Source organism: Salmo trutta, chromosome 16 (genome assembly GCF_901001165.1).
Source record: "Salmo trutta chromosome 16, fSalTru1.1, whole genome shotgun sequence".
NCBI lineage: Eukaryota > Metazoa > Chordata > Actinopteri > Salmoniformes > Salmonidae > Salmo > Salmo trutta.
Window position 1 is genome coordinate 21374769 of NC_042972.1, and position 16095 is coordinate 21390863.

Here is a 16095-nt window from a genome sequence, read left to right on the forward strand (position 1 = left end):
CCTTCTCCAGGCCATGGATGACACATGCAATGACATCACGGCAGACCAGTGTCACCATGTCCAAAGATTCTTCCCAAGATGTTTGGCTAATGAAAACATCCATTGTGATGTGGATGAGAACCTGTGATCAAATCCACAAGACAGGGTTGATGGAAATATAGAAGTACAGTAATCAATTCTTTGTTTTGCCTTTTACAGTAATCCAGGTGAGGAACACTGCAGTTGATGTTTTACTGTAGTTTTTTCTTTTTTGTAGCTAATTATTTTAGCTTTGATTCAAAGAAACCTATGTTGTGATTTTATTGTATTTCATCAATAAATTTAAGATTTTGTTAAATGATTCCACTGTGTCTGTTGTATTCTCTCTACTAGTCCTTTTACAGTGATGTATTTACGTGTAGTACCATAATGAAACATCACATCTTTTGTACTAGAATATTTAATGATTGTACAAACAACTACACAGTGAAACTATCAGTATCTTGTGTCTGGGTGGTATTTCATGGTATTTCATGATAAACGAGATATTTGAACCAATGATTCTGCAAGTGCAAGGTTTCTTTAAGGATATGAACGCACAATGCAATGTTTTGAACATTGGACAGACTGTGTTACAAGTGATGACCGTTTTGTGTCGAGAGTTTTGAAAAATGACCTCAAGGATCGGAAATTAGTGCCAAAGTGATTGTAAAAAATTGTAACACATCTACCATCTGGTATTTTTCCCTCCAAATTATTGTCAGGCATAACAAAAATACCCTGACATCCCCCACACACACAGCGTACACATACACACACACTCTCCCCTCTCTCACCTTGGGTGAGCTCAGTGATCTCCTCAGTCCATACACAGAGGGGTCAGCGTAGATCACATCCTCCTGTAGCCTGCTTGGTCCTCTGTCAAACCGGGCCGAGGGCGAGCAGATGGGCGAGGCAAAGCTATGAGGGCCGGGTGAGTAGTGACCAGCCGAGGATGAGGAGGGGGACCTGGGGACGGACCTAGACCTGGGCTGAATAGAGAGACGCCTCATGGAGTTCTGGGCTGCATCCATCTGGTTGTAATAGGCAGGGCCGGGTGGGGGACCATATGGGTCTCGAGGGGGCGGGGGTCCGTCCCGTAGTGAGCATCTCTTATCCTCATTGGTCCAGCGAGGGGGGCCCAGGCGGTCGTAGCCCACGGCTGACACAGAGCAGATGCTGTCGGGGCGTACGCCCAAGGGGTAGAGGGGGTACTGCTCCACGTAGCCCGGACCACCCACCACGCTACCGTAGACACTGTAGTAGTCAGTTGGAACACCCCGGTTCACTGTGTAGTAACGAGAGGTACTGGGGGAAGATAAAGAGAGAGACAAAGAGATAGTTGAAGGGAGACATGAAGTTGTAGACACACAAAAACAGCTCTCTTACTCATTCTCTCTCCCATTCCTTCCTCTCTCTCTCGCTCTCTCTCCTGCTCTCTCTCTTTCTTTCTCTATCCTCTCACCCATCCCTCTCTCTCGCTCCCTCTTTCTCTCTCTCACCTGTTCATGTCCTCCTGTACAGCCATGACTCTGCGCTGGTTGACCCACTGCTGTAGCTGGGTCATGGAGCTCTTCCTCTGGGCCTGTCTCTCAGGGTTCGTCCGTGGCACAAAGCCCCGTCTCAGCACCACATTCTCAGGCTGCTCCCTCACCTCCCTCCCCTCTCTCATCCCTCCCTCTGGAGGTCCCTGGAGCGGCCGCCCGTTACCCTGGGGGGGTCCGTTTGGGGGACCGTAGGGGCCCCACCCATTGGGTTGGTGATGAGGATGGTGTGCACCCCCAGGTCCAGGCCCTCCTGTCCTCTCTCCCTCCATCCTCCCCTCCTGCTCTGAGTTGCTGGTGGAGGGAAGTGGCGTTTCCATGGCGTCGACCCCGTTGACCTTGTGATGGGCGGTTTTTTGTGGTCCGCTCTCTGGGTCTTGGAACTCCGTCGTCTGGCTGTTGTCCTCGATGTATGTGTGTGTCTGAGTGTGTGGTTCAGGTCCTTTGGTTACCAAGGTGTTACCATGGAGTTCCGCTGTGGGTGTGGTGGCCTCTGAGTTGGTGGTCCTGTGGGGAAGGGAGAGAGTTAGCGTGTGTGTGTATTTGTGTGTTTGTGTGTGTGTATTTGAATGTGTATTTGTATTTTAATATGGATCCCCAATGGTAGATGCCAAGGCAGCAGCTACTCTGTGTTCCAGCAAAAATTAAGGCAGTAATATACATTATAATATTTTTATTTTTTAATGACAATACATTTTACAACAGATTTTACAATACATTAAGTGGTTGTGTGTGTGTGTGCGTGCTTACGTGTGTGCGAGTGTGCGTGCATGTGTGTGTGTGTGCGCGTGTGTGTGTGTGTGTGTGTGTGCGCGTGCATGCTTGCGTGTGTGTGCATGCTTGCTTACGTGTGTGTGTGTGCGTGTGCATGCTTACGTGTGTGTGTGTGTGTGCGTGCTTGTGTGTGTGTGTGTGTGTGTGTGCTTATGTGTGTGTGTGTGTGTGTGTGCATTTGCATGCTTACGTGTGTGTGTGTGTGTGCATGCTTGCTTACGTTTGTGTGTGTGTGTGTGTGTGCGTGTGTTTGTGTGTGTGCATGCATGTGCGTGCGCGCTTGTGTGTGCGTGTGTGCGAGCGTGCTTGCGTGTGTGTGCATGCTTGCTTACGTGTGTGTGAGTGTGTGTGTGTGTGTATGTGTGTGTGTGTGCATGCATGTGCGTGCGTGCTTGTGCGTGTGTGCGTGCGTGCTTGTGAGTGTGTGCGTGCGTGCTTGCGTGTGTGTGTGTGTGTGTGCTTATGTGTGTGTGTGTGTGTGTGTGTGTGTGTGTGTGTGCCTGCGTTTGCATGCTTACGTGTGTGTGTGTGCGTGCATACTTGCTTACGTTTGTGTGTGCGCGTGTGTGCGTGTATGTGCGCGCGTGTGTGTGTGTTTGTGTGTGAGTGCGTGTGTTTGTGTGTGTGTTTTTGTGCGTGTGTGTGAGTGCGTACTTGCTTACGTGTGTGCGTGCATGCGTGCGAGCGTGCGTGCTTGTACAGTATGTGTGCGTACCTCCATGAAGGGAGTATGTGGACAGCCTCGTTCATAGCGTCGACCCACTCCTCCTGTTCCTCAGCAGTCTCAGCGCTGAAGTAATACGTGCGTGTTCCTGCGTGTTCAGCCTGCATACAGAACACAATGTGGACCTTAATCTCACCTTCCTCCTCTTCCTCGTACCAAACCTGTAATAGACAGACAGAGAGGAGACACAGTGTTAGCCAGAGCCTTCCTCATATGAAGCATCATCATCATCATCACATGCATGTATTTTAATGTTGCATTGAATAATTGCCAATGACCAACAAACACAGCTTGACTAATAGACATCATGACTAGTACACAGCTTGACTAATACACAGCTTGACTAATACACAGCTTGACTAGTACACAGCTTGACTACTACACAGCTTGACTAGTACACAGCTTGACTAGTACACAGCTTGACTACTACACAGCTTGACTAATAGACAGCTTGACTAATACACAGCTTGACTAGTCCACAGCTTGACTAATACACATCATGACTAGTACACAGCTTGACTAGTACACAGCTTGACTAGTACACAGCTTGACTAATACACATCATGACTAGTACACAGCTTGACTAGTACACAGCTTGACTAGTACACAGCTTGACTAATAGACAGCTGGACTAATACACAGCTTGACTAGTATAGTGAAGTAAGATGAAATAGCTGTATTTACATTGCTAATATCAGCAAATACTGCACAAAACGTTTCATTGACTGATGTACTGGTGAATAGTCATAACATGCAAACCACAGTCAGTTTAGATTACTCAGAAAACAGCCCAGGTTAGTTGTGAGTATACAGCCTTTAGATGGCACTGCAGTTATCAAATCCGTAATGCATTGTGGATAAATTGTGACTGACTGATCTACAAAAAAATAATAACTAGTTCTTTATAATGAAAGGTGATTTGTAGATCAGTCAATTGTGTCTTGCCTGCAATGTTGCCTGCAATGTCAAAGCCCAATAACATGCCCAATAACATGTAGTATAAAACCATTGTCTGGATCCACAGACTCTTGACAGTAAAACCAACCAGGTGAATCCAGCATCTCACTCTTTAACAGTTAGTGACCAACACCATGCAGTGAGCAGAGTAAGCATGCAGTTGGGAGAAGGAGAAGAGAAAGGGTGAATAAAGGGTGAAAACTACCTACATGGAACAAGATCCTCTGGGGAACTCTACACAGGCACAATGGAGGACAGCTATGCCCGGGGGTCCTCGCAGTTTGGGGAGCGAGGAAGGAGAGGAGAAATTGGTGAGGGTCCGAGGTTATAAAGGTGAAAGTTCAGAGGTCAGAGCACTTTGATTGGAGGGGTACGCAGAGGGTTATGGTGGGCAAGGGGTAAGGGTGAGGGTCCTAGAGAGAAAGGTAAGGGTAAGGATCATATTCTAGACAGAGGTAAGGGTAAGGATCCTATCCTTGACAGAAGTAAGGGTAAGGAACCTGTCCTTGACAGAGGTAGGGGTAAGGATCATATCATAGACAGAGGTAAGGGTAAGGATCATATCCTAGACAGAGGTAAGGGTAAGGATCATATCATAGACAGAGGTAAGGGTAAGGATCATATCCTAGACAGAGGTAAGGGTAAGGATCATATCATAGACAGAGGTAAGGGTAAGGATCCTATCATTGGCAGAGGTAAGGATCATATCCTAGACAGAGGTAAGGGTAAGGATCATATCCTAGACAGAGGTAAGGGTAAGGATCCTATCCTAGACAGAGGTAAGGGTAAGGATCCTATCCTAGACAAAGGTAAGTGTAAGGATCCTATCCTAGACAGAGGTAAGGGTAAGGATCATATCCTAGACAGAAGTAAGGGTAAGGATCCTATCCTAGGCAGAGGTAGGAGTAAGGATCATAGACAGACGTAAGGGTAAGGATCCTATCCTAGGCAGAGGTAAGGGTAAGGATCCTAGACAGAAGTAAGGGTAAGGATCCTATTCTAGAGAGAGGTAAGGGTCCTATCCTAGACAGAGGTAAGGGTGAGGTTCATATCCTAGACAGAGGTAAGGGTAAGGATCCTATCCTAGACACAGGCTCATATTGCTGTGAAACTCAAGGATCCACAAATATCCTGCCACAACTGGTATCCTGAAAGAAAAACTGGTTATTAAGGAGAAAATACATCCATTAGCTTTCCTGTCCATTCCCTGATGTCATTGTGATTGGTAAAATAGCTCACACTTCGTTGTAATCTACACAACATCAACATGCAAAGGTAACATGGGTGATATTTACTGTAATTTCTTTCATCAGCCACATGAGTACAGTAGAACCATATCAGGTTAAGAGATGCATATGGAAGTAGGACTATAATAGTAATTAATATATTTTATTATATTGTGCATTATCTTGTTACATCACAAGTCAGCAGAGATAAATAAGACAACTATGATCAGTTACTGAGCTAAAAGGACACAGGTGCGCGGAAACACATCTGATGTGCCCTAAACGGGGTGCAGGTAAGTTGAGCCATAAAATGGTTTGTTTCTATGTACCTAGTTCAAAACATGTCATTTTGTAGGCATAGTATCCATTCTGTCAGTTACATATAGACCTTGGACCGCAAACTCCTCAACCAGAAACCCCTAAGGACTTGGTATATATGTGAGGAATACTGCCTCTGGTACTGCCTGGCTGCTGTCACAGAGAGACATAGCGATGAAGGGAGTGCCTTGTCTCGTGTAGCCATACCTCAAAATTACATTGTTGTCAGGCCTCATTTGGAGTTCTGGAGAATTTTAGTATTAGCCGAAACGGCTACAATGTTCTGCTTCCAGTGAATACATTTTTTGGGGGATGTTACATTTCAAGAACCCTCCCCCCATATGCCCGTAGAAAGGATGTTATGTTCATCACTGTTTTCAGATCGGGTAGGACACATTTTGCAGAGAGTTGTTGGATATGCTGGTTTGTAACATTGCAGAAAATGGAAGAAAACCTGCAAGAAAAACTGAATTCTGTTTTGCCAGAACTGTGCTCTATACACACAATTGAGTCGATGAACTCATTAAAACTCCTCTCCATCCAAGCAAGGCATTTGATTGGTTTGATGCGTTGCGAGGCATCACTGATTTACACTGGATTTCCTCCCCTTTTTAGCTACTTTCTGCCATTGACTTCAACAGGCTTTCTGTTTAGGGAAGCCTGGTTCTTGACGAGGCTAGGGAGTGCCCAACGAGGTTCCAGAGTAGGGAATAACTAGTGTTACATCCTAATCAGTAGAAGATAGAAACATAAAGCATTGATTTGCTCAATCATGCAAATGTTGACTTTAAGGTAATTAGTCTTCTTAGTGAAAGCCCTCCAGAAACCTTCTGCCTCTGTCAACTTGCACGGTTCAGGGAGTAGGGAGAATGCGGTCAACAGCGCTCAACAATGGTCGAAAACAGTCAACAACAGTCGAGAACGGTCAACAATGGTCAACATCAAAAGTCCAAACGCAATACAGAGAACTATTGTATGAACGTGACAAAGAGATTCAGTTTGAGACAGAAATATTGAGCAGTAGCAGCAGTGAACTAGGGTTTGACAGAGCTACAGCAGGCCTATAGATCCAGTATACAGTACAGTGTCTGGCAAACTACCTTCCATGTTGGCACCAAACACAACAACAATATTCTAATTTACATTCTAACTAGAATGTAGCCGAACTGTCTTGGAACTCTGGGTGCCAGCATGGCGTACATTCATATACTCAATCTCCAACCAAGTTGGCCAAGTTGTCTCTGAGGCCAGTGTGTGTGTGAACATATTTTTCAGCCCTTTGTCCTTCTGTCAGCACATTAACAGTCTGCCTACGAAAAGAGCAACTCCACACCAGCCGGAAGGTCTGGGACTAGGGAGGGTTGAGACACACATCACAACAACACTATAATTAAAACAGCTATTAGAGGCCAGAGAACAACAACACTATTCTAGTCCCAAGACACAGAACACTAGTGGCTGTTATAGCTTGACAGGTTGACTGACTGTTTCAGATCTCGTTTTATCCATTTCCGCCTGAATGACGAGCCCAAAGTAAACTGCCTGTTGCTCAGGCCCTGAAGCCAGGATATGCATTTAATTGGTAACATTGGAAAGAAAACACTTTGACGTTTGTAGAAATGTTAATATAATGTAGAAAATATAACACAATAGATATGGTAGGAGAAAATCCAAAGAAAAACCAACCTGAATTTATTTTTTGTTGAGAGACCATGCTCTTACAATGGCAAGTATAAGGGCATACTGAAAATTAGCTCTCAGGATGCAATTCCTATGGCTTCCACCGGGTGTCAGCAGTCTATGTTCAAGGTGTCAGGCTTGTAACTTCCAAAATGATTAAGAAATATCAGTTTAGGCACAGCGCCACCATGGAGACAGGACACACATGCTAAAATTGGTTTCCTATTGAACATACTTCTTTCCGTAAGAAATATTATAGTTTGATTACATTTTAGGGTATCTGAGGAGTAAATAGAAACATATTTTGACTTGTTGAAACAAAGTTTAAGGGTAGATTTTCAGATTCCTTTCTCTGCATGTTGTGGATTACTAAAATCAATGGCGCCAACTAAACGGACTTTTTCGGATATAAAGAAGGATTTTATCTAACAAAGCGACACTACATGTTATAGCTGGGACCTTTTGGATGACAAGTCAGAGGAAGATTTTCAAAAGTAAGTTAATATTTATTCGCTATTTGTGAATTTCTGAAACCTGTGCTGGTGGAAAAATATTTTGATGTGGGGTGCCGTCCTCAAACAATCTTATGGCATGTTTTCGCTGTAATAGCTACTGTAAATCGGACAGTGCAGTTAGATTAACAAGAATTTAAGCTTTCAACTGATATAAGACACATATGTACATAAATGTTTAATATCCATCATTTGTATGATTATTTATTTAAATTGCGCGCCCTCCAGTGCCACCGGAAGTTGTCCCGCTAGCGGGATGCCAAGGCTGAAGAAATTATAGCTTGACAGGTTGACTGACTGTTTCAGATCTCGTTTATCAATAGAAATAGTCTGAACGGTCCATTGTGAAGGTCAAAACAGCAACAAGAAGAAAAGCTGGTCGCTCTAGAAAAATAATTTCAAAGGAACGACCTGGCCAGTCTTGTCATTCGTCACATCGTGTCAACGGCCTCACCAAGAATAAAATAACCATAAGTGCAGGTGTGTGATCTCAAACTGTTCCACAACTCACACACCCCCGGTGCAGTGGTCAAACCGGTCCTGCACACACTAACACAGCTGAGACAGTCAGCCCTGTGTGTGTGTGTGTGTGTGTGTGTGTGTGTGTGTGTGTGTGTGTGTGTGTGTGTGTGTGTGTGTGTGTGTGTGTGTGTGTGTGTGTGTGTGTGTGTGTGCGAGCGAGTGAGTGAGTGAGTGCATGCATGCATGCGTATGTGTGTGTGTGTTTCCCTGGATCCCCTACACACCCATACACATTTGGGGCAGGACTCAACTATGTTGTTGTGACTCATTGACTGTGAGGGCCATGGCACAGCAGCTCCTGCTAGCTAGCTAGGGGGTTTACTTAGATTAAAGTTGACTTGGCAGTTGCTGATTTGCATGATTTCTACAGTAAGCAGTTAGGTCTGGCAACTGCAGCAAAATACCCTTAATTATAGAAACAGTGGCAGGTCAATTAGATAGTGTATTAGGCATGATTGTCAAAGTCATCAAATGTAATATTTGTGCAAAAAGGTCTAATGATTTAAATCAATATCCAGCTATGAGTCATGCTTGGTAAAGAGCAGAGTCTCTCCCAGGCCTGGTGAATCACTGAGGCCAAGGATCTGGTGAATCACTGACGCCAAGGATATGGTGAATCACTGACACCAAGGACCTGGTGAATCACTGAGGCCAAGGACCAGGTGAATCACTGAGACCAAGGATCTGGTGAATCACTGAGGCCAAGGATCTGGTGAATCACTGAGGCCAAGGACCTGGTGAATCACTGTGACCAAGGACCTGGTGAATCACTGAGGCCAAGAACCTGGTGAATCACTGAGGCCAAGGATCTGGTGAATCACTGAGGCCAAGGATCTGGTGAATCACTGTGACCAAGGACCTGGTGAATCACTGAGGCCAAGGACCTGGTGAATCACTGAGGCCAAGGATCTGGTGAATCATTGACGCCAAGGACCTGGTGAATCACTGAGGCCAAGGACCAGGTGAATCACTGAGGCCAAGGACTGGATGACCATGATGACCAATACCTGTCTCCAAGCCATCCTCCCTTATCTTTCTTCTCTCCTTCTTCTCATCCTCTCTCCTCAATGTGTGTACGTGCTTCCGCATATGTGTGTGTGCGAGTGTGTTTGATGAGAGTGTTTCTGTCAGGTTGTTATTTGTGAAGCTCTATACTTATCCTTGGCTGTTTAATTATAGCCTGGACCTAGAGAACACTCATCCGTGTCTGAGAAGAGATCGACAGAATGTGTGTGTTGTGAGTGCATGTGAGCCTGGGTGTCTATGTCTGGAACCGTCTCTTGATATCGAACTCTTCCTACCTCCCCCAATCTTCCACATAACCCTACCAGCCTTGTCCTCCATCCAGCTCTACCAGACCCACTGGTTTCCTTATTTCTACAAGTCAATATTTTAATACTGTACGCAAAATCTGGTTTTGAAATCATTTCTACATCCTTAATCATAACCACTGAATATCAGAATCAAATATTACTGGAAGGGGAAATAAGATCATACAATTGTGTGATTTTATTTTAACATAAATAAAACAAATGTTTTATTTTATTTTAGTGTTGGACATAAAAGACTGTATAAACACCAGCAAATTAGTTTCAAGTGATTTTAATTTTGGAATTTTATTTTCTGTACTTTTTACCCCTTTTTCTCCCCAATTGGTAGTTACAGTCTTGTCCCATTGCTGCAACTCCCCTACGGACTCGGGAGAGGTGAAGGTCGAGAGCCATGCGTCCTCCTAAACACGACCCTGCCAAGCCGCACTGCTTCTTGACACACTGCTCGCTTAACCCAGAAGCCAGCCGCACCAATGTGTTGGAGGAAACACAGTTCAGCTGGCGACTGAAGTCAGCTTGCAGGCACCCGGCACGCCACAAGTAGTGGCTAGAGAGCGAAATGGAACAAGGAAATCCCGGCCGGCCAAACCCTTCCCTAACCCGGACGACGTTGGGCCAGGTATTCCCATGCATAATAGAGAGATATAGAGCATTTTATCATATCCAAATGTAAGCAAGGTTTGAAATGATTATGTTTTAGTCAAACATTATATCTGTTTGTGCTTCTTGCAGTCAATTTGCAGTCTACAAATTATTTGTAATTACGTTCCGGCCCCCAGACCATCCGCTCATGAAAAAATTGGCCTGCGGCTGAATCTAGTTGACGATCCCTGTAGTAAGATCATGATGATGTTTCAACATTCTGAATCATAACCATTGAATATTACTTTAAAATAGAGTACAGCTAGGTAGGGGGAAATAAGATCTTTATGTTGTTTCTCCATCCCCTTCTGAGCTGGTGGGGGTTGGGTGGTGGGATACAGGGGAGGGAGAGAGGGAGGGAGAGAGGGAGAGAGGGAGAGAGGGAGAGAGGGAGAGAGAGAGAGAGAGATGCTGATTCATTTTCCATAGGGGGAAGCAGGTCATGTGCCCATGATGCCATCAACGTAATTTCCTGCCACGGTGGAGAGTGCTGGGATACCTCCTCCTTGAGATAGGATGCTGATGCAAGCCATGGCAACACCATAGTAACAGCATCAGCACCAGTAGGTTATACTGTATGTATATGACATGGTCCAGCAAGAACAGGGCTACATTTTATTCTCGGAGGGATTATTTTTCTGGAGCCCCCCGCAGAAATGGTTTGAAAAAAATACAGTACCAGTCAAAAGTTTGGACACACCTACTCATTCAAGGGTTTGTTTTTATTTTTACTATTTTCTACATTGTAAAATAATTGTGACGACATCAAAACGATGAATTAACACATATGGAATCATGTAGTAACCAAAAAAGTGTTAAACTAATCAAAATATATTATATATTTGAGATTCTTCAAAGTAGCCACCCTTTGTCTAGATGACAGCTTTGCACACTCTTGGAATTTTCTCAACCAGCTTCATGAGGTAGTCACCTGGAATTCATTTAAATTAACAGGTGTACCTTGTTAAAAGTTAACTTGTGGAATTTATTCATGCGTTTGAGACAATCAGTTTTGTTGTGACAAGATGATGTTGGTATACAGAAGATAGCCCTATTTGGTAAAAGACCAAGTCCATACTATGGCAAGAACAGCTCAAATAAGCAAAGAGAAATGACAGTCCATCATTACTTCACATTTCAGGAACTTTGATGTTTCTTCAAGTGCAGTCACAAAAACCATCAAGCGCTATGATGAAACTGGCTCTCATGAGGACTGCCACACGAAAGGAAGACCCAGAGTTACCTCTGCTGCAGAGGATAAGTTCATTAGAGTTACCAGCCTCAGAAAATTGCAGCCCAAATAAATGCTTCACAGAGTTCAAATAACAGACACATCTTAGCATCAACTGTTCAGAGGAGAATGCGTGAATCAGGCCTTCATGGTTGAATTGCTGCAAAGAAACCATCAATAATAAGAAGAGACTTGCTTGGGACAAGAAACATGAGCAATGGACATTAGAAAGGTGGAAATCTGTCCTTTGCTCTGATGAGTCCAAATTTGACATTTTTGGTTCCAACCGCGTGTCTTTGTGAGATGCAGAGTAGGTGAACGGATTATCTCCGCATGTGTGGTTCCCACAGTGAAGCATGGAGGAGGATGTGTGATGGTGCTTTGCTGGTGACCCTGTCAGTGATTTATTTAGAATTCAAGGCACACTTAACCAGCATGGCTACCACAGCAATCTGCATTGACCCGCCATCCCATCTGGTTTGCGCTTAGTGGGACTATCATTTGTTTTTAAACAGGACAATGACCCTAAACACACCTCCAGGCTGTGTAAGGGCTATTTGAACAAGCAGGAGTAATGGAGTGCTGCATCAGATCACCTGGCCTCCACAATCAACTGACCCCAACCCAATTGAGATGGTTTGGGATGAGTTGGAGTGAAGGAAAAGCAGCCGACACGTGCTCAGCATATGTGGGAACTCCTTCAAGACTGTTGTAAAAGCATTCCTCATGAAGTTGATTGAGAGAATACCAAGTGTGCAAACTTTTTGCACAAAATATATTTTGATTTGTTTAACACTTTTTTGGTTACGATATGATTCCATATGTGTTCTTTCATAGTTTAGAAGTCTTCACTGTTATTCTACAATGTAGAAAATACTAAAAATAAAGAAAAACCCTTCAATGAGTAGGTGTGTCTAAACTTTTGACTGGTACTGTAAATCATATATAATTCTGGAACATAAATGATTACAGTTTTATGAATTTAATACACAGATAATGCTGTAAATGTATGGACAGTAATCAAGGCAGAGATCACTTTCTCAAAATGCCCTCTCTACCTACTTTATAGCCTCATCTCTCTCTCCCCTCTCTCTCCCCTCTATACACATATCTCTTTTCACCATCTCTCTCCCCTGTCTCTCTCCCCTCTATACACATATCTCTTTTCACCATCTCTCTCCCCTGTCTCTCTCCCCCCTCTATACACATATCTCTTTTCACCATCTCTCTCTCCCCTCTCTCTCCCCTCTATACACATATCTCTTTTCACCATCTCTCTCTCCCCTCTCTCTCCCCCCTCTATACACATATCTCTTTTCACCATCTCTCTCTCACCTCTCTCTCCCCCCTCTATACACATATCTCTTTTCACCATCTCTCTCCCCTCTCTCTCCCCCCTCTATACACATATCTCTTTTCACCATCTCTCTCTCACCTCTCTCTCCCCCTCTATACTCATACCTCTTTTCACCATCTCTCTCCCCTCTCTCTACCCCTCTATACACATATCTCCTTTCACCATCTCTCTCCCCTGTCTCTCCCCCCTCTATACACATATCTCTTTTCACCATCTCTCTCCCCTCTCTCTCCCCCTCTATACACATATCTCTTTTCACCATCTCTCTCCCCTCTCTCTCCTCCCTCTATACACATATCTCTTTTCACCATCTCTCTCCCCTCTCTCTCCCCCCTCTATACACATATCTCTTTTCACCATCTCTCTCTCCCCTGTCTCTCTCCCCCCTCTATACACATATCTCCTTTCACCATCTCTCTCACCTGTCTCTCTCCCCCTCTATACACATATCTCTTTTCACCATCTCTCTCCCCTGTCTCTCTCCCCCCTCTATACACATATCTCTTTTCACCATCTCTCTCCCCTGTCTCTCCCCCCTCTATACACATATCTCTTTTCACCATCTCTCTCCCCTCTCTCTCCCCCATCTATACACATATCTCTTTTCACCATCTCTCTCCCCTCTCTCTCCCCCCTCTATACACATATCTCTTTTCACCATCTCTCTCCCCTCTCTCTCCCCCCTCTATACACATATCTCTTTTCACCATCTCTCTCACCTCTCTCTCACCCCTCTATACACATATCTCTTTTCACCATCTCTCTCTCCCCTGTCTCTCCCCCCTCTATACACATATCTCTTTTCACCATCTCTCTCCCCTGTCTCTCTCCCCCCTCTATACACATATCTCTTTTCACCATCTCTCTCCCCTCTCTCTCCCCCCTCTATACACATATCTCTTTTCACCATCTCTCTCTCCCCTCTCTCTCTCCCCCCTCTATACACATATCTCTTTTCACCATCTCTCTCCCTCTCTCTCCCCCCCTCTATACACATATCTCTTTTCACCATCTCTCTCCCCTGTCTCTCTCCCCCCCTCTATACACATATCTCTTTTCACCATCTCTCTCTCCCCTGTCTCTCTCCCCCCTCTATACACATATCTCTTTTCACCATCTCTCTCTCCCCTCTCTCTCCCCCCTCTATACACATATCTATTTTCACCATCTCTCTCCCCTCTCTCTCCCCCCTCTATACACATATCTCTTTTCACCATCTCTCTCCCCTCTCTCTCCCCCCTCTATACACATATCTCTTTTCACCATCTCTCTCCCCTCTCTCTCACCCCTCTATACACATATCTCTTTTCACCATCTCTCTCTCCCCTGTCTCTCCCCCCTCTATACACATATCTCTTTTCACCATCTCTCTCCCCTGTCTCTCTCCCCTCTATACACATATCTCTTTTCACCATCTCTCTCTCCCCTCTCTCTCCCCCCTCTATACACATATCTCTTTTCACCATCTCTCTCTCCCCTCTCTCTCCCCCCTCTATACACATATCTCTTTTCACCATCTCTCTCTCCCCTCTCTCTCCCCCCTCTATACACATATCTATTTTCACCATCTCTCTCCCCTCTCTCTCACCCCTCTATACACATATCTCTTTTCACCATCTCTCTCTCCCCTGTCTCTCCCCCCTCTATACACATATCTCTTTTCACCATCTCTCTCCCCTGTCTCTCTCCCCTCTATACACATATCTCTTTTCACCATCTCTCTCTCCCCTCTCTCTCCCCCCTCTATACACATATCTCTTTTCACCATCTCTCTCTCCCCTCTCTCTCCCCCCTCTATACACATATCTCTTTTCACCATCTCTCTCTCCCCTCTCTCTCCCCCCTCTATACACATATCTATTTTCACCATCTCTCTCCCCTCTCTCTCCCCCCTCTATACACATATCTCTTTTCACCATCTCTCTCTCCCCTCTCTCTCCCCCCTCTATACACATATCTATTTTCACCATCTCTCTCCCCTCTCTCTCCCCCCCTCTATACACATATCTCTTTTCACCATCTCTCTCTCCCCTCTCTCTCCCCCCTCTATACACATATCTCCCTGTCTCTCTCCCCCCTCTATACACATATCTCTTTTCACCATCTCTATCTCACCTCTCTCTCCCCCCTCTATACACACACATCTCTTTTCACCATCTGTCTCTCTCCCCCCTCTATACACATATCTCTTTTCACCATCTCTCTCTCCCCTGTCTCTCTCCCCCCTCTATACACATATATTTTTTCAACATCTCTCTCTCCCCTGTCTCTCCCCTCCCTCTATAGACATAACTATTTTCACCATCTCTCTCTCCCCCCTCTATACACATAAATATTTTCACCATCTCTCTCCCTTGTCTCTCTCCCCCCTCTAAACACATATCGCTTTTCACCATCTCTCTCTCTTTCTGTCTCTCTCTGTTATTCTAGCAGTAATAAGGTCAGGGATGCAGGTCATTGGTAACATGGTTATGGGTTAAAGGTGTATGATTATATGCTGTCCCTGGGCACTGCATGGAGGGGGGAGAGAGAGAGGGATGAGGGATGAGGGAGGGAAGAGAGGGGGAGGAGTGTGGGAGAGTTGAGTGATGAGGACAGCGAGAGGAAGGAGAGGGGAATATACTGTTGGGATTACAGTGTAATAGACACTGAGGTGAAGGGTGTAACTGATGTTCATGGAATACTCCTAGCTCACTCCATTGAACAAGGATTCTAACAGGAGGTGACGGGAACGCCGAACAGGGAACAGAAACATGTGCCAGATGAGGGCAATGTTCTTAACCGTTAAAACAGGGAAACATGCCCCCCCCTCTCCTTTCCTCCCTCCTCTCCTCCCTCCCCTTTTCATTTTCTTCCATCCCTTTTAAACCTCTTCCATTTTCTTTCCAACCTTGTCCTCCCTCTCTCCTCTCCTCTCTTCTTCTGTATTCTCTATACCATGCCACCTCCCTGCTGTCCCTCCTCCTCCCCCACCTCTCCAATGCTCTCTCTAACATTCTTGTAAATGTCAGTAAACATAAGTCTGTTAGTTCTTCCATGCACTGCTCACAAGCTTCCTGAGACTGTTGCTTTCTGATCTAACCTGTGTGCATGTGTGTTCGTGTGTGCTTGTGCATGTGTTTGTTCTTGGGTGTGTGTGTAAACACCAAGGCGACGGATGCAGAGATACAATACACAGTGTGCCTGACTAGTCAAACATGCCCTGGGGTACATTGGCATCATGTCTCCACGTCATGAGATGCTTCTCTGGGGTGAAGAG

At 45.0% G+C, this 16095-nt stretch overlaps 1 protein-coding gene across 9 annotated transcripts in view; it reads right to left on the reverse strand.

The window, feature by feature from the left end:
- Positions 1-16095, reverse strand: part of LOC115150306 (pleckstrin homology domain-containing family A member 6) — a 179434-nt gene that overhangs the window by 46225 nt on the left and 117114 nt on the right. For 8 of the 9 annotated variants that reach the window (XM_029693453.1, XM_029693447.1, XM_029693452.1 and 5 more), the window contains 3 exons: positions 3052-3221; positions 1521-2069; positions 816-1326 (listed from right to left, as the gene is read on the reverse strand). In XM_029693453.1, the coding sequence (XP_029549313.1) occupies positions 816-1326; positions 1521-2069; positions 3052-3221 (1230 nt within the window). The remainder of the gene's footprint in view (positions 1-815; positions 1327-1520; positions 2070-3051; positions 3222-16095) is intronic. The other variant, XM_029693451.1, reaches the window with a different exon arrangement.